Source organism: Scardinius erythrophthalmus (assembly GCF_964197995.2).
Source record: "Scardinius erythrophthalmus genome assembly, chromosome: 9".
In the NCBI taxonomy this organism is placed as follows: domain Eukaryota; kingdom Metazoa; phylum Chordata; class Actinopteri; order Cypriniformes; family Leuciscidae; genus Scardinius; species Scardinius erythrophthalmus.
In genome coordinates, this window is record NC_138229.1 from 38,857,565 (window position 1) to 38,881,488 (window position 23,924).

At 38.8% G+C, this 23,924-nt stretch overlaps 1 protein-coding gene across 4 annotated transcripts; it reads right to left on the reverse strand.

Moving 5' to 3' along the window:
* Positions 1 to 518: 518 nt before the first annotated feature.
* Positions 519 to 23,916, reverse strand: ripk1l (receptor (TNFRSF)-interacting serine-threonine kinase 1, like). Of its 4 annotated transcripts, XR_014030801.1 has the most exons (11): positions 23,293 to 23,916; positions 22,579 to 22,735; positions 18,487 to 18,624; positions 16,527 to 16,758; positions 15,971 to 16,120; positions 12,506 to 12,582; positions 10,250 to 10,322; positions 7,542 to 8,093; positions 6,803 to 6,952; positions 3,302 to 3,807; positions 519 to 2,251 (listed from the first exon to the last, which is right to left on the reverse strand). XR_014030801.1 is itself a non-coding variant. In XM_081374750.1 (10 exons), exons 1-10 carry the CDS (start codon positions 23,448 to 23,450, stop codon positions 3,533 to 3,535), a joined length of 1,962 nt encoding a protein of 653 aa, XP_081230876.1. In that variant the 5' UTR covers positions 23,451 to 23,916; the 3' UTR covers positions 519 to 3,532. The 4 variants fall into 4 exon arrangements, 3 of the variants coding, with proteins under 3 accessions (XP_081230876.1, XP_081230877.1, XP_081230878.1); XM_081374750.1 differs by having other exon boundaries at positions 519 to 3,807; XM_081374751.1 differs by having other exon boundaries at positions 529 to 3,807; positions 6,808 to 6,952; positions 23,293 to 23,897.
* Between the last annotated feature and the right edge of the window lie 8 nt (positions 23,917 to 23,924).

Sequence of the window (23,924 nt, forward strand, 5' to 3'; positions counted from 1 at the left end):
AAACATTAGTTTATATTTTAATTAGTTTTACAATCGAAATTACAAAAGTTACAAGTTACAAACAATAACTTGGTTTCCTTGGTTACGCCGGTGTACATTATCACTTTTTAACGGACACCCTGCAGCCAATCAGAATCGAGTATTCACCCAGACCATGGTATAAATTATATTATATTATATTATATTATATTAAATTATATTATATGGTAACACTATTCTTCAGTTCAGTGATAATCCTATTACCTATACCTATTAATAAGCAGTAATTAGGAGTTTATTAAGGGGAAAGTTGTAGTTAATATTTAATTAATAGTGAGAGCCTGATTTAATTATATATCACTGAATTAGGGCACTTAGTCTTGTACTCTGTTCCCTATATATATATATATATATATATATATATATATATATATATATATATATATATATATATATTGTGAACTCTAGCTATACTGATAAACGGAAGAAGGGCACTTTTCATATGTAGAACTGGAAAGATAACAGACGGAAAATGATGTCATCATAGGAAAAGAAAAATCTTTTTAATAAAACAGTTTGGATTGACATCATTTCAAAAACGTTTAGATATACAGATGGGTGACAAATCTGAAGAGATGCATTTTGCTGGCATGGTTTGGGTCACAGCAAACCAATACAATATTGATCAGCTTTATCCCATGATGAAGCATTTCTATCCAGATGGAAGATTTGTCTTCCAGTCACCAGGGGCCAGTTGTTCAACAGTAATCTGATCGGATTTCAGTTATCGTATTTCAGCTATCGGATTTCAGCTATCGGATTGGATCAAATCTTGAAAATGGGTTGTTCAAAATAAAAAATAAAATGATTATTACATCAGATTAGTAAAAAAAAAAAATCCAATCTTGGGTTTGATCTGGATCAAATCATCAGTTTGTGTTCAAAACGTTTTAGTTTTTTAGTAAAAAAAAAAAAAACGAATTATCCTGACCCAAGCATATTATATTTCATATAAAGATTGAAAATAGTATTTGTGTGCATTTTTCACAACAATAAACGTACAATTCTGTAACTTTTTTCACTTCAGCAATAATCTGCCAAGTGTCGTCTTTGAAAGAGATCAAACTTAAATCTGCGCTCTAAAGCATTCAAGATTTACAGCAGTTTAAGTTACATTTTTCAGGTCTATGCTCAAAAAGTTAACAAATGGATTATAAATACAGCGTAAATATAACTTAGTGCCATAAAATCCCCCAAAAATATTAAATAAAAAACATTATCAAACTAAAATACAGTACATTCATTTAATTGAAATAAAAAATAAATTCGGTCATTTGACTGTCACGTGAAGAGCACCAGAGGGTTGACCCACACTGACGCGAAGAGCACCAGAGGGTTGACCCACACTGACGCGAAGAGCACCAGAGGGTTGACCCACACTGACGTGAAGAGCACCAGAGGGTTGACCCACACTGACGCGAAGAGCACCAGAGGGTTGACCCACACTGACGTGAAGAGCACCAGAGGGTTGACCCACACTGACGTGAAGAGCACCAGAGGGTTGACCCACACTGACTCCTCTACCTGTTGTTCTTCATACACTAGCAGCCACATTGTGAAATGTAACCCAATTTGGAGCTCTGCTAATCCAGATTTGGTAATCTGAAAAAGTGTGTATCTGGGTCATGCTGATCCAAACCTATCCTGGATAGCAAAACATGGGATTTCTAAATCTTGATAATTCCAGATTTAACTTTTTGAACAACTGGGCCCTGGATAATGATTTATTGTAATTTGAGTGTAATTTGACTCCTTTTACGAGAGTGGCATATTTAACATAAATGTGTATCAAAAGGAAAAGAGAGTTGAAAATCATTTATCAGTAAGCTCGTATCAGTTAACGAGTGTATTAGCATAATCTAGTGTGTGGACAGTGCGCACATATTTGTGCTTAGTTTATTTTTTATAAATCCCCATATGTTTCAATGCCCATTTTGTGCGTACACAACGTTTACACACCAGGCCCCAGATCTCCATCCGAACACAGTTTTCGAAGGAAGGCGTTTCATCTGAAGGTCTTCTGGCGACACGTGCAAACCCAACACTATACACTACCTGTGTGTTGGTTTTTCATGTCATTTGTCACCCGTCTGTATACCAGCATTTAATTTAAAACAAATCACCAAACGGAAAATCATAAAAAAAATAAAAGGTTGATTCAACGGAAATGGAAAATGGCAGTGGCCAAAAACGGTCAATAATGACCTCAAGACTAGAGATGGGCATTCGATTAAATTAAGAATTAACGATCAACGTATTTTTTTATAAATTAAAAATGCAATGAAAATACAAAAATACAGATCTTTATTACAAGAAGATCAACTTGTGGCAGTTAAACTGGACGTTTGGTTAGGCTAAATGTGAAGAGCCGGCGTTCTCAAACAGAGACCCTCGTTTGTTCCAAAATAATAATAATAATACCAAAAAAAAGAATCATGTTAAACAATAACTTAGCCAAAAACATAATAATACTTAGATCTAACTGGTTTTGTCAAAATGTAACTCAAAACTAGGGCCCTCCAAGGCCCGGAGTCGAGAAAGAGGGTGAGAGAGATTAGCCTACCTAACAATTAATTAAGCTACTTAACAAATTAGGCTACTTAACAAAGCCTCATAAAAAATAACTAGTAACTCACATACAACTTCTGCACCAGTCTACTGATTTTTTTTGAGAAAGATAAGCATGTTGACATGACTGATGGTCACCAGACGCAGCCTGGTGACCATCAGTCCAGCCACCGAAAACTCCCGCTCTGAGGGGACTGGCGTTGCCGGGATGCACAGGTACCTCCGCGCTAACTTGGCCAGCCCGGGGAACCGCGTCCTCCGTGCAAACGCCGACTTGATGCTAGGTTGAGACTGAGAGCAGGATTCACCGACATTAACCAGGGTCGGATGCACTTTGTTTAAGTGGTACATCATTTGAGTCGTGGCCGTGTTGTACTTATACACGGCATCGCAGTGTTTGCAGTGAAGTCATTTTTAAATCAAAATGGTCCCACGCCACACTTCGCCGTGACCTCTTCATGATTCTTCTTTTGAAATCAAAACGGAAACTCGCAGGTAACGGAGTATGGAGTCAAATACTGCCCCCGGGTGGTAAAATGTTTAATTGCTGCCAACCAGTGAAATTCATTTCATTGCTTCAAGACTCACACTACACAATGCAACCTGCATTAGATTAATCGATAACAAATTAACGTGATCTACAAAATTCTTAATGATCAATTGTCGATCGTCGATTAATCATGCCCATCCCTACTCAAGACATGCTATGATGTATTAACAGTATTATAAAGAATTGTAATCATTATGCTGTAGCGTTCAACGCATCCAATCCAGTAAAAAATACACTGTGTAACAGTGATGGATGTTTTTTCTGCCAGCCTTGTAAAGGTTCACCTTTAGATGAAGGTAGAGAGAGTTGTACAGACAGCCGGTTTCACCCCGTGATCACGTGATCATGACACTAACATATGACTACAGTGGTGTTTCAGGACTCCAGCAGCTTTAGGAGGGCGCTGGATTTGATGCAGCCTTCCAGCGCACGGCACAGTTTACCCACGGTGATGCCCAGCAGACCCTCCTTCATCTTCCAACGCTCCAGCATCTGGTGCACCTTCTCCGCCAGGCCGTCGCGGTCATAGTCGTGCTCGATGGTGTCCACGTCGATGTCGGTCAGACCCAGTTTACGAGCCACTTGCTTCCAGTTTCCACCGACGTTCTGCCGCACAAGATCCAGGTGAACCTCGGTGACGGTCTGGTCCTCTGTTCACGACAACACAATCACATGACAGAGACATTCATCAGATGTGGCACAGTTATCGCTTTTATTTGTTTCCCAAAATCTGTCTTTTCCGTTTTTTCGGGAATGTGTTTTTGATGATGGTTTAATCGTCAAAAAGGATGTCTAGTTAATCGAATTCACAAAAGTTGAATAAAATCATTTATTAAAACTGTAACAAAAGACATATAAAGCAATAGGATTCAGGCATGTAAATTTGAAAAAAAAGAAGAAAAACCTAACTTGACCCCAAACCCCACAATTATTAAAGATATCTGTATTTTATTATATTAATAAAGAAACATCTTACTATTGAAATAATACACTGCTGTACTTCAAATTTAAAAGTGTTTAATAATCATAATAACAATACTATATTTTAATATTACATGTTATAATAAATATATTAATAGAATTGTTACAGGGTTCGTACAAGGTCCTTAAATTGCATTGTGCATTGTGTAATATATTCAAGAGGATCTGTTGACAGAAATGCAATATCATATACATAACTATGTTTTCAGTGGTGTATAAAGACCTTACATAATGAACCGTTACATTTTTAGAATAAAGCAATAAGCCCCGCAAAGCCGTGTTTAACAGTGGATTTACAGTGGACGCCCCTTAGCTGTTCTAAATCCACTGTAAAACACGGCTTCAAGGGGCTTACTGCTTTTATAAAACAGTTTCCCCAAAAACTATTCATTTTAATATTTATTTTATTCATAAACTAAACACCAGCAACAAAAAATATAACGTTATAACACATTTATTCCTCCGCCACGCAATGTAGTTCCAAAGAGGTTGCCAAGCAACACATGCAGCAACAGAGCATCACAAATGGCAGTTGCGCAGTAACACTAATGTAATGCGGTCACAGGTGTGTGTTTGTTGAGTCATTTACACTAATGTAATGCGGTCACAAGTGTGTGTTTGTTGAGTCATTTACACTAATGTAATGCGGTCACAGGTGTGTGTTTGTTGAGTCATTTACAACGGCTTCGAACGCGGCTCAACCAATCAGAATCAAGTACTGGAACTATCTACTGAAATATGTTACAGATTACATTTTATAGCAGTTATTGTGGAATATGTAGTGGAATATGTTTAAAAGCAGTGTTGGGCATGTTAATTAAAAAAATTAGTTATAGTTACTAGTTACATCTCATAAATAGAAACTGAGTTAGTAACTGAGTTACACCATTAAAAAAGTAACTAATTACCAGGGAAAGTAACTATTGCGTTACTTTTAAAAAATAATTTCAAATATGTCAAATAACTTGGATGCCCCCAGTATTAAATATGTTAAATGAAATGAAATGGACAGTAACTAGAATACATTATTATTATAAAACATTGTACACTAATCTACACTATTTTACTGTTGCAGTAGGACAATGTGAGAGACACCTATTAAATTCAATATATTATTGTAAATATTATCATTAGTGGAACAATAAAACACAATAGATTGTTTAGAACTTTTAATATTTATTGCACAGACCACAACTGGCCAACAAATAAGTCCAAAAATAAATTATGCTTAAGAAATGTACCAAAAAAAAAAAATAATAATAAAAAATATACACTCTTTGTAGTGCAAATTAAAATGATAAACTGTCACACAACTTCACAACTGGTAGACTGTAGCCTACGTGAAGTATTTTCTTCCTCACACAGTAAACAGTTTAACAAGAAGTGCTCTCAATATAATACTGAACAATGTACCTAAAATAAATAATAATAATAAAATATAATATTTTTAGTTTTTTATTTTTATAACCTACAGAAAACGTCATCATCAGAAGTTATTTAAGCCAAATTCTAGTCGTGCTTGCCACACGTGTCAAACAAAGATGTTTTCTGGAAACGTTCCCTGCAGGTTATTTTGGGGTTTTATTTTATAACTTAAAGAGAATGTTGTCAGAACGTTCCCTGTTATTTTTAGATTTTATTTTTATAACCATAAGCCGTGTTTCCACCGCAGGAACTTTCCCCAGGAACTTGGAACTTTGGGGTGGTACGCAGGAATCAGGGTCTAAATGAAGTTCAGGGTAAATATTTCCCCATCCGAAAGTCCCTGCTCGTGAGGTAGTGCTTTTTCAAAGTTCAGGAACTTTCAGGGGTGGGACTTGGACGCTGAACATGCTGATTGGTTGAGTTCATGCCGCATTTTGATTGGTTGACTCCACGCAGCATTTTATGCAACCACCATCTGCGTGCAGAAACAGTTGTTTGCTATTCGAATCAACAATGAAGTTTAAAAAATACGACCGATGACGAGGTTCAGGCTATATTAAGCTTAAATTCAGAGGATGAAATCCAGTGGGAACTGTAAAGTCGCGCGCAGTCGTACGTCACCGGACTATTTGCCTAATCTTCACGGTACTTTAGACCGCCGTGGAAACGCGGATAGCAACGGGTCTGGGGGAAAAAAAGTTCCTGTTAAAAAAGTTCCTGGGACAAATTGTTCCAGGTAATTTTGGTGGAAACGCGGCTCATGTAAACTAATTAAAACGTTGCAGATGATACCAATAGGCTACGGAGATTATTCTAATGCTGAAATGTGTAATTTATTTATACACACATACTATATAAAGCTTGGACACCCTTGGTCTCTCTCACGCACTGTCAAGCGCGCTCTCGGCATTCGCTTCGCTTTTGTCCAGTCCGGCATCTCCTAAACACACACACACACCAGAGAAAAAACTTTGTAGGTCCTATGGCTGAGAGAGAGCCTACTCAGATGAAAACCGCTTCAGTGAGCTCAGTCATAGTAACGCTGCATTTTATTGTCAGTAACGGTAACGCCGTTGTAACGGGGGAAACACTAATTCGTTAGATTATTTGTTACTGAAAAAGATAACGCCGTTAGTAACGGCGTTTATTTATAACACCGTTATTCCCATCACTGTTTAAAAGTAACCCTGAACTTTTCACAGCATTCACTAGTTATGAAGCAGCGTGAGAACGTCTTACCGTACTTCGATAGAAGCTCATTAAATCTGGTTCCACTGACAGATCCAGTGGATAATGAGCTGAATGGGCTGCTATCAGACAATCGCAAATTCATTGTGTTGCAATTCCCGATTTGAATTGCTTTGGCATTCGAGATGTTCACAGGCCACCCTAAAGAAAAAGCAAACAAAGAAGGAGAAAAGTTAAAAGTACGGTCCCAGTACGGCACGCAATTCCAAGAAAAAACAACTCAGTAGCTTCTCATGCCTGCAAACTCAGAACCAGCGGGAAAGGTGATGATGAAAACAACATTACAGTTCTAATAATTAAAATTAAATGATAAACCTCAGATTTCAACCAAATAAATGGTTCTGTATGTTACATATAACTGGTCTGAACAAAAACGGCAATTTTCAAAAATGAAAATTCACTCTCTGACAGTAGATGGCGTTTATGGACAAGCATAAATAAAGCGATTACCTCTGTTAAAAAAAGCAGCGCTGGGCTTATAAACTCTACTTTATTAGGCATCATATGGATGTAAGATGTAAGATACTAAAACTTGAGCTAAAATTAAAGTGAAAACAAAAAATATAAAATAATTATTAACAAAATCAATAATATTATATCACTAATACTAAAATAACTGTGATTTGCACGAATCACACAAATGACCCGTTTTAATGTCAGAACGGTGAATTTCACCGCAAGCTGCCGAGTTTGCAGGTATGAGCTGTTCACTTTTCACTGTTAACTGTACCCGAGTCAGACGGAGGACATATGAATTGTGAGTTCAAACGCTGGCCAGGGTTTGAATCCGATATGAGAGACTCTGCTGCAGATCCACTATCTGGGCAGGACTTGAAACGATTGTATGCTGGATGATTAAGTCTGTCCACCTCAGAATACGGCATCGAGAGGTGACTTGCCAAGTCTTGCCTGTGAGAACCGTCTAATGAACTCGCAGCAGCCGGTCTCAGATAGAGATTGTCCTGTGGGGTTGGGTAAGTGGTGGGTTTCACAGAAGACATCTGAGAAGACACATCTCCGGGCCATCTGCTATTGGCTGGTTGCAGATTATAGATGCTGTGCAATGCCAAGTCTGGCTGATCAACTATTCGACTACCATATTTGTGATAGTTGTACTCTTGCGCCAGTTTCAGCTCCAGATGTGGAGAGATGGGAGGAGCTGCGTCGACCTCCAGAGACTCTTCAGCCGTCTTGAAGCTGAGGTCTTCAATGCTGGCCTCCACCGGCCCGATATCTGAGCTCCTCAAGGGCGCTGGAGAGTCTCTGGAAGATGGCGAAGAGTCTGCAGAAACACAAGAAACGTTGCATATATGAGCATCTGATGTGCCTCACGTACAATGAACATTGTTGCAAATAACAAAACATTCACAGACTTAATCAAATTCAGTCAGTGTTGTCACTCTAAGCCGCATTTACACTAAAGGGCCCCATCGGCGCAATACGGCGCCAGGCGCGATGCAAGTGTTTTTTGCTAGTTTCAGCCCCACGCAGTTATCGTCTTCACGTCCTGCAACACGTTGTTTAAATAGCAAATGTATTTGCACCCATGGGTGGCTGGTCTGAAAATGAGGTGTGTTTAGGCGCATAGTTGGCGTGTTGCTACTTTGAGGCAGCTAAAAAATATTCCGCCATTGACCAACAAAAACCAGGTCGTGTGTTAGTAATGTGCGCCTATAGGTGGGTCCACAACGCATGACACCTTGTCCCGAAGATGATCTGCTTGCACACTTTAAATTCACGCACGAGCAGATCCGTTTCCTCTCTGGAGACACGTTCAGTCTTTCCGTTTGCAAATTCCGTCACGTAAATAGCGAATCCGCCATGCCGCGAGCACAACTGGCTTTTAAAGGGAATGGGAGATGAGACTGATTGGTTTATTGCACGTTACGCTCAAAAGACACCCATTACTCATTAAGAGAATAGGGATGACCTTTTTAGACGATGCGCCGGGCGCGCCGACCATTTTTCCTGTCGTTAAACTAGCAAAAGTGGATTCGGACACACCCTAAGTGCACTTACGCCATGCGCTTTAGCCCATACGCTTAGATCCTTAAAATAGGGCCCAAGGTCTTGATGCCCAATTCCGCCGATTTTTGCACGAATCCGATTCATATCAGATTTATTTCCACATATGAATGAGATCTAAAAACGATCTGAGAATATCGGAATCCATTAGCTTTTTTCCTGCTTATACGTCCGTGGGTCAGATCCAATCTGAGACCCGGAATTGTGGCACATGAACCATGTAATATAAATACGTCTCCAGTCGACACTTAATAATATTTATACTCTAGTACTGCATCTACAGTCAACAACTGGCTTCGAGTCGGACGACGTCTTGTCCCTTTTTACACTAGTACTCGGGAATAAGATCTCTAGAGTCCTATAACCTGCTGCGCTACATTAACTAGACAGATTCCAGACAATGCCTTAGAAAATGCTTTAATCACGGCCGGAGGCTCTCAGACAATTTAGAGAATCCCACCAGCAAAAAGAGTACAACAGTTTTATAGAATAGGAGCATGGCAAAGGGGACAGGGTTCATTAAATAATTTTTCTCCAATATTATTGGTTCTTCCTATGCATAATTCAGCAAACCCTTCTGTTACTAGGTAGAAGCTTTACTTTGTTACTCAAAATCATGAGTTTATAAATTTAGTTTCATTTCCATATTTGGAGTTGATTCAGACACACACTGACTGACTTTGACCAAAGTGTTTGGAAACATTTAGGTTTCAAAAGCATATAAATGTTATTCCTGCAAGGAAAATAAATGTTAGTTATGATTCATTAAAAAAAAAATTAATCAGACTGTATAAAACATAAAAATGTCATTATTACGTTCAGTAATGGAACAGTTTAACAGACTGTGATGATGCATTACCTTGGCATTAAATTACAGAAAACTGCTGCTTAAGTGTTTCTAATACAGCGGCTGAGGGAGTGAAGGCAAATTTGACATCTCTCTCTCTCTCTTAACTTAATCAATCTCTTGACATTTATTTCCTCTTTTTAATGTCATAGAAATGCTATTGTGGATTTTTTTCTTTTGTAATTGGAGCAAATGGGAACGCAAAAAATCCTGGATAAAAATGATTCCACCCCCCATTATTTAAACATTATTTATAGCCATCCAACGCCATGACACTTGAATGGTTTAAAAGCATTTGCATGAATAAGAGCGGGATCATATAATGTAACGCTACCCAAAGGATGACAAAAATTAATGGATGCTGCGTTAATTGCGTTAAATATTTTAACGCGTTAAACTGGAAAAAAATGAATCGCAGCTTTTTAATTAATTGACAGCCCTAATAATTATATGGTGTCACAATGATAAACGATTAAAATGGCACTTGATGTCAAATGGTTGCTGATCCCCGAAGTGACACATCAAATCCACAACATGAATGTCATTTTATGAATACATTTGCTTACCTTCAGGAGTGAGTGAGTCTGTTGTGAGGGATTTCATTTTTTCTACAAGCTCCTCAGGGCCCTGATACAATCTCTGTGCAAAACAAAGCAATGTAATGAAATAAATAATACTAGCACGACTGTCTTATGTTTCACTTCCTGACTGCATCTCTACCACAAATGCAGTCATTATTATAAGACTGGTTTCAAAACGTGCACAACATGAGTTCAAGAAGACGTGTGAATGCAAGAATTATGGTCTGGTAACGACCAATTCACGACTGAATCATATGGAGTCTGTTCTTTTCAATAGCTGTGTTTACACGGACCCTATTAATCCAGTTGTAATCAGAATAAATGAATTGGAATGAATTGGCCAAATCCATAAAAATTTAATTTATAAAGGATCGTTTAAACCTTTTCCAATCATAACAAGAGGACATGTAAACACTCGATCGGATTGAAAACCGAAACAGGAAAGTACTACGCAAGGGCAATGAAGTAGAAATGGCGTAGCAATGTATAACGCACAGAACAAGCTATTGTTGTTTGCTGAATGAAGTGTCATAAATGACCGTCAAGTGTTGCCAACTGAGCGACTTTGTCTCTCTGCGTCTACTCTGTTAAGAGAGAGGAGCAGCGCATACAGTTAAAATAGATAATCTGATGTTTCTAACCTGAACACAGCCATTCTCTTTATCTTATGTGTATGGAGATTTTATCAGACGACGTCTCGATTATAAATCAGGATTTTAGTGCAGATCAACAGTTTGGAAGGGAGAGCAACATGTAGTCTTTAATGCAAATACTACGCAATTACGGTATAAATATGTTAATTAGAGTATGACGCCATCTAACAACTTTTCGAGTAGGCTTTAGCTACTTTCCATTGAAAGAAGTTTGCAACAAATTCTCCTTCCACTCGTCTGTGCGTCTGTGAAGTGGAGCAGGACAACATCGTCCCATCAGCCCTTGCTTCGGACTCTCATACACTGCTTGTTTTGGGCGTTTTTACTGCTTGATAAATATAAGCAGCACTGCACAAAGCTTTATGTGCTCGTCATTTCCTAAATTAGCACCCGGAATAGATAAATATAAAGTCTGCTCTTTAAAACAAGGAAAAGAAGCAATTTAGAAGAATGGTTAGAATGTGTTAACAGCGGGGAACTCTGTACATTTTTGCAGTGTGCACGTTAAAAAAATCGATTCTGATTTAATCATCAACACGTTTTATCATATACATCATATGACAGTTTTGTCAGTGTACAAAAAAATTAAAAGAAGTTTTAAATGAATAGACTTTAAGCATGTCTTACATCAAAGAGTATTGTATTGGTTAAAAAAAATACAAAATAATGTCTAGGTTAAATAATGGCTTCTATGAAAAGATGAATTGCTTAAAATGAGCTTATTATATTCTTATAATTTAGATCAGTGTTTTGTTTTGCTTTATCCTCTACGCTTCCGTCATGCGTCAAGTTCAAGGGTCACTCTTTCGCCGTAAATCGATGCGTACGGTCGTCTGCCAGAAGCTAGTTATTTTAGTTTATAAAGTTTTAGATATGGATATTTTTCTTACACAGACGCATCGCTTCACAGAAGGCCTTTATTAACCCCCGCAGCCTTGGAGCACTTTTATCTTGGATGGATGCACTTTTTTGGGCTTCAAAATATCAACACCCATTCACTGCCATTGTAAATCTTTGGATGAGCCAGGATATTTTTAAATATAACTGAATGTATTTGCCTGAAAGGTCATATACACCTAGGATGGCTTGAGGGCAAGTAAATCATGGGGTAATTTTCATTTTTGGGTGAACTATCCCAATGCTATCCCAAACTATCCCAGCATCTCAATGCTTTTGCGTTGAGTTCTTTGTGAGCAAAAGCAAAGTTTCTCAGGAGAACGCAAAATTTTTGAGAGAAAATACACAAGCATTGAAATATATTTTCCATATTTTTCCACCACCATGTCCCTTCAGGGGCTCCGTAGATTTCCTTTAACGATCATAAAACAAATCTTGCACAGGATAGAAAATAATAATATACTATTAAAATGTTTTATAATTTTGAAGTGTAAATGCTTAAAAATATATTTAAGTATTTATTATGTATATTTCAGGGAATTTCTGTGCTCAGGCGATTATGTAATAATCTCAACAGGCCTACTAACCTTTAAAAGAATAAATGAGTACATTTCTTTGGACATTCCAACACTGACAGATTCACCTGACACACAAGCTGAGAGAAAACAAAACAGCAACAACAAAAACTTACCATCAGACTTTCCAAATCCGCTTTTACATTTGGTTCCAGCTTTTTTTGGTAAAATGGTAAAAAGCTCTCATAGCTATCTGTAAAAATAAATAAAACAAACAAACAAATTGATAATCAGTTCAGTAGATTACAACTACTAAACTGAACTGAGCTGAACTGGTTTTTGGATACAAAAGGATTCCGATGTAATCCAGGCCCAAAATGAACAGTCAACTACAAACCGGCTTTGGCAAGCAAATAAAACTTGTTTTTAGCCTTTATTTTTCCAGGACAGATGAAGCAGAGGAGAGAGGCACACAAGAGTTACTGCACATGATGAGCTGTGCTGTTTGTCACGAATAAACCAAAACTGTCAATCAATTAAAAATTAAAAATCAAATTAATTGTATGCTACGCTATTTATTCCATAGCAATTAATCCCACGTATCAACATTTGCTAAACCCCTCTAAATGACGATTCCCTAAGTGAGTGCTGCGTTTTTTAAGGATGTCGCGTCAAGTTAAAACGAGTTAATCTGCTTCCTGTTCCATTCACAAATCGTGCTACACTCTTGATGAAGACCTATTTATCTTTTTTAGATGTTCAACTTTCTTTAATGTGTAATATTGCTGTTTGTTTCTGAACTCCCTAAAACACCCCCATTGAAGTCTTGATATTTCTTCCGGGAATGAAGACGTCACAATATTCCTCCACCCAGTTGCCTGAGAAGGTAAACAAGACACTGCATCTGGTATTGACACTATGGGGAACGCCACCAGTGTGTAAACAAAAGCCAATAATCATTGGCAGACGGCATTGATGACAGTAAAGTCTGTGAGTTTGCATTTGGTATTGATGCTATGGGGAAGTAATACCCACTACGCCATGCTGAGGGAATGGCTGCCTCACAAGGCTGCGAATATGCATAAACAGTGGGCAAAGCATAAATATGCTCTACGAAATACCCAGCCGGTGTCAAAAGCATGTCAACCCCATGTGACTCATATAGTGGTGTTACTACCTAAGCCAATATACTAGGGATACTAGCAATATGTTCTACAGCAAGGGAAGTCCTGGCTGTTACACCAGGCAAACGAGGTGCAGGACATAATGCAGTTTGCCAAATAACTTTCATTATCAATGCTCTAAATGCTAAGGAAGCCACATGGAAGCCTAGGACCTACATAAAGACCCCAATGTAACTGGGGGAGGGCAGCCCATACCCTGCCTTGAGTCAAAGATCTGCAGTAGCTAGTGCTTCATCTTTAGTGCTGAACCACAGTAAGCAACAGATAATAAGGAGGAACACCCCATTGGTGAACTTCCTATACTCATTAGCATTTTCGAACCAGGGCTATAGTAGAACACCCATCCAAAGGGGAGCATACATCCCTACTTCAGAACCCAACAGTAGTTTGGGAGGGAGGTAAACGAAGTAGAGTGAATCTATACTGCCCTACATAACTCCATTCACTCTTCATCAGCCCTCACGGACCCCCAGAGAGGGATATATCTCCTGAAAGCTGCTTTCTTAAGCCCTATTCGCACTGGATTAGTATTACCTGGTGACCTCTAGTCATTTGCAATAATTGCGGAGGTTGTCTGTGATCTTAATCCCGTGCGAATCGGCCATGTCTGTAATTTGTAAAGTAAAAATTCCCCCGCAAATGACCTACCATATTTCTCTGAACACAGAGGTCCTGTGATAATATTAGTCCCGTGCGAATCGGCATTTCTGTGATTTGGCTGGGTTGTATATAATTTTATAATTTTATAAGTTATAAGGTTTTTGTTTCCTGTGCGCCTTTTTATCCATCTTTCATGAAGAATGGAGGCTGCGTTGGAGTGTTCTGATAGTATTTTGGGTGCTGGGTCATATCATTATACCCTCACCATACAACTATACAATTTGCAGAAAGAGAAAGCTGAAAATCATCAGAAGAGCGAAAACAAAAAGAATGATTAGATGGAGATGGATAGCAGCATGCGGTAAAGAACATTATTCTGTTTATGATATATCATACAGCGACACCTATAATAACGACAAGCAATAGCCTATTGACATCATATCCGGGAGATAAGTCAGTAAATTCGAGTAAAATCACAGGCTTCGCTTATCCCGTGCGAATGCGGTAATTTCTAAATCACACAAGGTCCCCAGATAATACTAATCCAGTGCAAATGTTGTCTTAGACTCAGACTAGAGACTAGGTCAGAGTGTGAGATCAAAGCAGAGGACAAACATTTTCTAAGCCTTCTCAGAGGATACAGCACCAGGGGAGAGATAGCTAGCAAGCTTCTCTTCAGCTGGGGGTATTCTCACATATCTATGCTCACACAGTCTCTTCACATGCGAATAATTCGAATGCATGGGAGAGACTATATGAGCTAAATATAAATTCCAATATGTTGACACCTTAATGTGGAGATATTGAAGTAATAAAAGGCTCACAAACGTGTATACAGGGCACCGGAGGAGGCAGATTATTAATAACACATGACTCAATTCTCTCTGCATCTCATTCCTCAGAATTAGAAACGTAACATTAATCAGTCAGGTCGGAAGCGACCACAGATCTTCTTCCTGAACCGACATGAAAACACCAAAGCAGGAGAAGCCCAAAAAGAGAAAACTCCCTTTAGGCTCCTCCCTACAATCCCAGTGACTCATCCCGCTCTTCTGCCTTGGCAACCGCAGGAACAAAACCATGAGTCAAGCATGGGTGCAGCTTCCCAACACGAACACACCGCAATGAATGCTCCCTAAAGAGCCAAACATGCTCAGTGCAAGTGCTAGATTCTTATCTTTCTAGAAAGAATCAAGCAATAACAGAGCCTCTTACTGCGAATGCATCGGCATGAGTGCCTTCAACTCCCTCGAGAGCCATACGCACTCAGTGCAAACGCTAGAGAAAATCAAGTAAGAACAGAGCTTCTCACTGCGAATGCAACGTAATGAGCGCACCCAGCTCCCTCACGAGTTGAATGCTACAACAGGCTTTTATCTTACACGTGGCAACTGAAGACAAAAAAGTTGATGACGTGTAACTCAACGCCCTTTTATACTCACAGACGCTTCGTGTGTGACGCCATGAACTGCCATCTGCTAATGATTATTGGCTTTCCAGTTAAAAATGGAACCTATTCTAGTAGAGCCCAAAAACAAAATCGATACTTTAAAAAAGGGCATTATAGATCCTGTTGGCTCCCCAGAGAACTGTTCACATTTGAATAATCTAAAGAACCCCTTTCTACAATTGAGAAACTTTTATGCAATGGAAAGGTTCCATGTATGTTTAAGGTTCTTGGAACCATTGATGCCAATACCTCTATTTTTAAGATTGTAAATGAACGTGCTAAATTGACAGAAATAATGCAAAAATTGTCTGGTGAGGAAGATTTGTGGTTGTTAAATATTCTCAATTCACTCGGATTGGCACGTGTGACAAAACATTAATTTGAGGATAAAACTTCAGTGCTTCTACCTTTAAATGTGGGGCGGTCTTTACTCTCCTTATTCCAGCATGTCTTCATGAGGTCTATGATCTCTTGAGGTGTGTCACTTGGGATTAGTGCTTCATCGGGCCGTTGCCCCTGACACACACAGTGGCAGATGTGATCCTCACTTCTGGCATCTGAAGTAACAGAAAAAACACTTTCTGGTTAAATACTGGTCTTGAGCTTGTTATAGGGCAAATATTAAAGAGGGTTTGCATGCATTTACAAAGCCTTAAAAGCACAATGGCAAAACATGACTATTTTATTGAAGGAAATGGTCATGTTAAACTATATCATGGCTGTTTTGGTTCAAATAAATTTACATTACAATTTTTTTTCTAAGTGTTATATCAGGGACCCCCTTTTTTCCCATTGAGAATAAGGAACTGTAATGTTTAAACTGACAGCAATAATGAAAATTCATTTTTAATTTAATTTTATTAAGACCTTTTCCTACCCTGAAAAAGACTCTCTTGCATATATAAAAGAGCCATGTTAACATTGTCCTTCCACAGAAGGAAGTGTTTCTGAAACGAGACTCACTTTCATACGGCTCACGGCCCGTGAGGATGACCCAAACTACAATGGCAAAACTGTAGACGTCAGATTTTTCGGTGGAGCGGGTGTGGATGCTCCCGAGGTGCTCCGGGGCCATATAACACAGCGTGCCAGCGCCGCGTAAACACGACTTCTTTCCCAGACGACTTTGTCTGCGAGATTCCTCTTTCGTCAGCTTGCTCCATGCCTCAGATGTGGCCAGACCGAGATCTGCAATCTGATGCAAAACAAACAGAACCAGTGCAGAGGATGCATGAAATTTCTTCTGTCTTTGGGTAAAAGTCAAGTCAAATTGGATTATCGCATAAAATATTTGTGAATAAAGCACTGTTTTTATTTCATGTGTTTCAAGTCCCCCTGGTCTGTAGTCAATCATTTTATCCCTTAAAGCGGCACTAAGCAGTTTTGGCAATTTCTTCGCTGTTTTCTCGCTTTTTGCTCGCAGGTTTCTCTATAGAGCTCCCCCTACAGCTTCAGAATAGATATTTGACAACACCGTCATAAAAACTCGTTGGCGACTCTCCCCCCTCCCATCTTCTCCCTCTGGTCATGTGCATTTGTTTTCAAAGAAGCCGGCAAACGCACGGAGCCATGTCCACTGAGGTATGTATGATACACAGAAGGCTAGCATATAAATGTATGTGTGCAGTGCCGTAAAGCGCCGGCCAGTCGGCCCAAAGTTGCAACGGTGGTTTTTCCACTCACAGGCGCTAGAGGGAAGCGAGACCCCACCATTCAACCCGAAAAAAGTCAAATAACCATTCCAATGACTCCGAAGCTGTTCAGTTAAGGTAAATTAAGCTAAAAAAACCTGCATAGTTCCCCTTTAAAACTCATCTTTGATCACCAAAATTACATATTTAAACTTTTAGTTTTTTTTTTCCTTAAAAAAAGTTATTCATGCCTTAAAATATCTTGAATGTAACTCTACACCCTTGCATCATTTAGTATACGCGGTTCTATGAATATGCAAACGAGCCCCGCCTCCACTCACTCACAGCAGGTCAGAGACCCACTCGTTGACGATCACACGTTGATCTGATTGGTTACAAGGTAGTTTGTGACGTCAGAAACACCAGCGATTTCAAACAGTGTTTTTGAGACTGTCTTTGGTTCACTGCAGTTTTAAGGACAAAATACTCAGCAATGGTGTCGACTTATGAATTTACACATGGTTAGTCTTAAAGCATTTTAAAAACACCATATAAACATATAAACAACATTACAAGCTTGATTTTCACCACGGGGGACTTTAAGAGAACAAAACCATCACTTCTTGGGAAATCGGTGCAAAATATCTATAATAAATGGAAGTTGCTAGCCTGGTTGACAGTTGTAACTGAGAGTGGGTCTGGGGAAGGTCATTCACAGCCCATTTCCAAAGGAGAGTCACCAACAGACGTCGCTCAAATGCCTCTGGGCGCAATTGAATGGACCTAAAACCAATCAGAGCGATGAAGTAGATGACGTATGCAGAGCGACGTCTGTTGTTTGCTTGGTTTTTAACAAAAAGGAAACGTTCAAATCGTTTAAAACAGACGCGATAGCTGATTCGAATGAGTGATGTTCCGGATGTTCCACGGCGGCAGCCATCTTTGTTATGTACAAAATCTGCTTCAACGTCGTTGCGCTATCGTCATCGTGTAAAGCCCGCCTCAACGTTTTTGATTGCACAATTCAATTCAATCCAATTCAAATGGCTGTCCCCTCAAACAACGCCCTACTTGAGGGTATAGGGGGGATTTCGGATTCAGCCTTTGGCTCAGTAATTTCAGAATGATTAAACCAACGTTTAAGATGCTAAATTGACCAGTGCATGAAGAAGAAGAAGAAGAAGAAGAAAAAAATGTGCCTGTATATGAATCAGGTCTAAATATTTAACTATTGCAAAACATTTTTTTTACAAAAGGGTGTTAATTGGGGAATTAAGAGAGAAGTTTTATACTTTTATATGGAAATGCTTGTCCACCAGGATGTTCTCGGGTTTTAGATCTTTGTGAATAACTTGGTTCTCCATGAGATAAACCATTCCCTCCAAGATTTCCAGAATGATCCTTCCTTTCACAGATATTGGAACCGTCACCTGGAACAAAAAATATGAGGAAAATATTAAGTGCACCACTTCAAAAGTGAGGAAAACTTAAAATGAACTGCATTAACTGATGAACTGTTTATTTTCATGCACTGTCTTTGGTTTACTAATTGCCCAGTAAACTTAGCCTGGGTTTCCCCATTCTGCCTTGCGCGCAGCACGATTTTATTCACACTGCTAGGCAGCCTGGACACCATGGACCAGATTTTCCCCTCAAAAAGGGAACTAATCACAGAACGGGGAGGGAGCAGCAAGACGATGACGACATCTATGCGACACACCGAAGCAGTTTGTTTATATCTATGGATCCAACATGGCTTCAGACGCGAAGTTACCTTTCGATGCAGCCTTAGATAGTGTTCTAAGTAGTTTAGAGCGCAAGTTTATTTCGTCTTCTTCCTCGTCGAATTTCTGTCGCTCTACATACGTCATCTGGTATAATTGAAACGATTGGCTATGAGCTACGTGCAGGCACATTTGATAGACATTCGTAGCACCCAATAAACGGCTCTGGGCATTCGTAAACCACGCCTCAAATACGAGAAAATGAACATGTGGTTCCCAGACCACGTCTCAATGAGAAAGAGGTCTGACTTTAGCCAGGCTACAGTAAACTAAAGGAATTACGCAAATCAGGTAATGAAGCAAACAATATTCGACTCGACTAAAATACGAGGACAGAAACAGTCACGATGAAATCAAAAATGGACAAATCCTTAATGAAATATTGCAGTATTTATTATAAATGATTTACCCGTACACATCATTATTTTTTTAGTTTATAAAATAACTTCTGCTTCCTCTCTCGCAACATCTCTTCTCTTCTTTGATGACGAGGCCTACTTTTGTTCTAGTTTAAGAAGCTGTTACACGGATATACGCAGGGAAAAAAGCTAAACTTTTTCAGATTTGTGAAAAAAGCAAAACTTTCAGAAAGTTTTGAAAATAAAATCACGAACCACAGTGGGCATTTCATGCAGCTGTTAAAGTAACGTTTATAGAATAATTATGAACTTTAACGAAACAAAAATTGAACATTTTTGAAAAAGTAATATTTGAATCCATTTTTACACTTTAATTCATCAAGTGTAGTGAAATTTCCCCTCTTATGCCTTTTCCTTTCCTCATCGAAGCACTGTACCTCTCGTTGCTTTCATATGGATTACATAATTAATTTCACATTTCAAGCTTTCTATAGATATAATTCTTATCGTGACTGAGGCCAATTTTTCACCAAGTTTTGGTTCATTTTTGTGACGCGCTCCAGTCTCGAGAATGCGCATCCTGTTTGTTTGTTTCTTTTTCCTTTATTTTACAAAAGCATAAAGATAATAAGATACAAATAAAAGAAGACCCTTTAGTTTAAAATGATGTATTCCTCTTATCTGTATGTCCAGAAACAACAGAGTATTTAAAGTTCTTTTCACTGTTATGAGGAAGAAAAAAAATCCCAGCGCGTTCATCAAACGCTAATTTAACATGCTAGAATGAACCTGATTTTAGAACAACGCATAGCACCACTTGTGCCAGGTGTGCCAACACACTTATTTATAAACTTCAAAGAATGTTCAATGAATGGGATGAATGTTATCCCAACCGAGGCTAAAAATAATTCATCAGAGGCAGGGATATTTAGAGCAGAGGAGGGGAAGCAAATCCCACCCTGGAGAAACGTCACAGTTAGGGAATGGGAAGTTGAGCTGGGGAATTTTGGAAATAGTCCAAGTTGAAAACTTAATGGAAATTTATGGGAATTAATAGAGGGTATGCATTTACGTCACTTTCCCGCGGGAACACACTCCCTCAGCCGGAATGAGTGGCAGAAGAGCTGCTGCATGACTGGAGTTAATAGGAGAAACTGCGACAGGACTCGTGTTTCCTGACATTTATATGTTCCACGCCGGGGAAATACATAAAGCAAATTTGCCTGTGAACGCTTTATATAAATACAATATAGGTCTAAATCTATGTGAACCCTCATATCAATGTTATATATATCGCCCAGTTTTTTGTCAGTGTTTATTTAAAAACATTCAATCATGCAGAATACACAAAAGGTAAGTTGTCAATACAATAATAGGGTATGATTTTACCCCTAAATTCAGCATATTGACACACAACTGCAAATCCACTCTTCGCTCTCCTGTTGTTTCTATGAATTGCAGTGATTCATTTATTTCTCTGAAATTTCTCATTTATTTATAATACAACATGAACACAATAAGTACATTGTACTTATTTTTTTATGTAAATACATAGTACTTAACGGCACTTAATATAAAGTGGGACCCAGATTTCTTGTCAAATCTAGTTGTACAGTCAATCTCAAAGCTCTTTCCTGTTTTAGATGTGTTTTGTGTGTTTTTCACACTGAAAACAAACGCTGCCGCTGCCGTGTGTGAGCGGCAGAAACACTATATATATATATATATATATATATATATATATATATATATATATATATATATATACAGTGCTATGCATAAGTTTAGACACCCATGCTAAAGTTGACTAAAAAGAGGAATAAAAAATCATCTTTTGGAAACTGAACTTAATGCCTTAATGCCTGAACTTAATGCCGTAACTGGCCTTTAAAAAAAAAAATCAAAAAAAAAAAAAAATGTATTCCTCTTTTTAGTCAACTTTAGCATGGGTGTCTAAACTTATGCATAGCACTGTATATATACACACACACACATATACATTCCCGTTAATTCCAGAAAGTTTCCAACTTTGGAAAGTCCAGGAATTTTGCAACCCTAGTCAGGGAAGAAAACACTAGCGCAACTTTCATGCGACTTTAAAGAATTCAACTCAGATAGTAATAATGTTCATTATGCAAGTTAAAGGAACATTAACTGATGCTGCATTTTATATCAAGGTACCAATAACTTTACAGATGTTGAGCATCCTTGAAATAGATTTCATTGTAAAATTACAAGTACATTCAGACTGTCTTTGGACACTCAGGGCCCTATTTTAACGATCTGAAACGCAAGTGTCAAAGCGCAAAGCGCAAGTAACTTTGTGGGCGGGTCTTGGCGCTGTTGCTATTTTCCCGGCGGGATAAATGACAGGCGCAAATCTAAAATGGGTTGGTCTGAAGTAGCTTCATTATTCATAGGTGTGGTTTGGGCGTAACGTGAAATAAACCAATCAGAGCGTCATCTCACATTCCCTTTAAGAGCAGACGCGCTTTTTCTAAAGCGGATTCCTATTGTAACGGCGGATTTGCCAGGCGCGCGCCAGGAGCGGTTCACAGCCAAGGAGAGCAACGCTCTTGTCAGGGACGTTGGGGATGGAGAAACCCACCCAAATTAACTTCGGTTAAAAAGGCGTATGATAATTTGGGTAAATGTGTAAGCTAGATGTATGCTTTTATAATAAATTGTCTATCTATCTATCCATCTATCTATCTATCTATATATCTATCTATCTATCTATCTATTTATCTATCATAATAATGTATGATTTGCAAAAATGAAAACTGCTGCTTCTGTGTAGATGAGAGAATCAAAGTGTATGCGCGTTGTGCACACGCTACATTGATTATGGCCAAGCATGCGCCCTTAAAATAGCATATGAATAACATGCGCAATGCGCCACTGACTTTAAACTATTTTTTCCTGGTTAGTGGCGCAATTGTTTTCTAAACCTGCAAAATAGCATGAAGGAACATTTGCGCTGGAACACGCCTCCTTTTTTGCGCTGAACCGCCCAGGGAGCGCAAGTTCATTCCCTAGTTTAGCGACGTGCTTCTGTGGAGGGAAAAGCGCACTTTGCGCGGGTGCAAAATAGGAATGATACATGCGTCGGTGTACATAGTCAATTGCGCTGGGTGCAAGATGGGGCCCTCAATGTCACACTGGTCCCATTCGAATAAAAACACTAAACTTGATGTACATTTTAGCGTAAAAGTGCTACAGCAGAGTCTGCGAGTCTCACCGTCTCCAGCATGCTGAGCAGGTTTCCATTGGGAATGAGCTCCATTACTAAAGAATAGTCTCCGTCTTCCAGAATAACACCCAGCAGCTTGACCACTCGCTGATGGTTTAATCTGCTCATCAGACTGCCTTCATCCAGCAGAGACTGCTTCTGCCGCCTGACACACAGTCATATTAAAGTGTGTTAGTTCACAAAAAAAAATATCCCTTAATTTACTAACCCTTAAATTGAAAGTTCACCCAAAAATGAAAATTCTATCATCGCTTACTCACCCTCAAGCTGTTCAAAACCTGTGTGAGTGTCTTTGTTCTGCTGAACACAAAGGAAGATATTTGGAAGAATGTTTGTAACCAGACATATCTCGGGCCCCATTGACTACCATAGTATTTTTTTTCCTACTATGGAAGTCGATGGGGCCGTCCATTGTAGATCTGTTTGGTTACAAACATTCTTCAAAATCTCTTCCTTTGTGTTCAGCAGAACAAAGAAACTCACACAGGTTTTGAACAACTTGAGGGTGAGTAAGCGATGATAGAATTTTCAATTTTGGTTGAACTTTCCCTTTAAGCCATTCTAGGAGTATGACAATGGCATACATTAGTAAATTATGGGATGGTTTTCATTTTCATTTCAAACTAAGCCTTTAAATGGAATTTATTAAAGTCAACAAAGCATAAAGAATCGAGTCCATGCTCAGACATGGCTGTTACTCACCCGTTGCGTGGCGGTCCTGTGTAGACTGTCTTTAACACCACCTGGCCTAGAGTTTTGTGGTAACACAGGTAAACCTCCCCAAAACCTCCATAATCCAGAGGCATTTTCTTGATCAGATCTGTTGGCTTCATGACACTCAGGCTCGATGCTGTAGCCATAGTTCCTCTATTCTTAAAGACCACTTCCCACAGAACAACAGAAATGTTGGCTACTTTATAACTCTGTCTGGAGCATTGCGGAAGTGGCGAACATTAAGTCTAACAAATCGCTTTTTCCCGACGCTCAAAAGTGAGAATTGAAATGAAAAGCCACAGAAAAAAAGTAGATCAGAGAAAAATATTAAAAACAAAATAATAATAATAAACGTCACTACGCGAAATGTTGCATTTTTCTGCGCTGTACATTCCCCTTTGGCAAAACTTTTCCATTAGTTAGTTACAACACAAGTCAGATCGACGCAACTTTTGCTCTGTTCCTTTGTTGACTTCAACCATTAGACTTAACCTAATACCGAAAAAACACGTTTAACACTGACCAGAAACACGATAGTAAGACACACCGTGTGAAATAACGCCAATTCTCTTCTCTTGATTCCTTTGCTTCCTGGATATTAGTTTCCAAAGTGAAAGTAA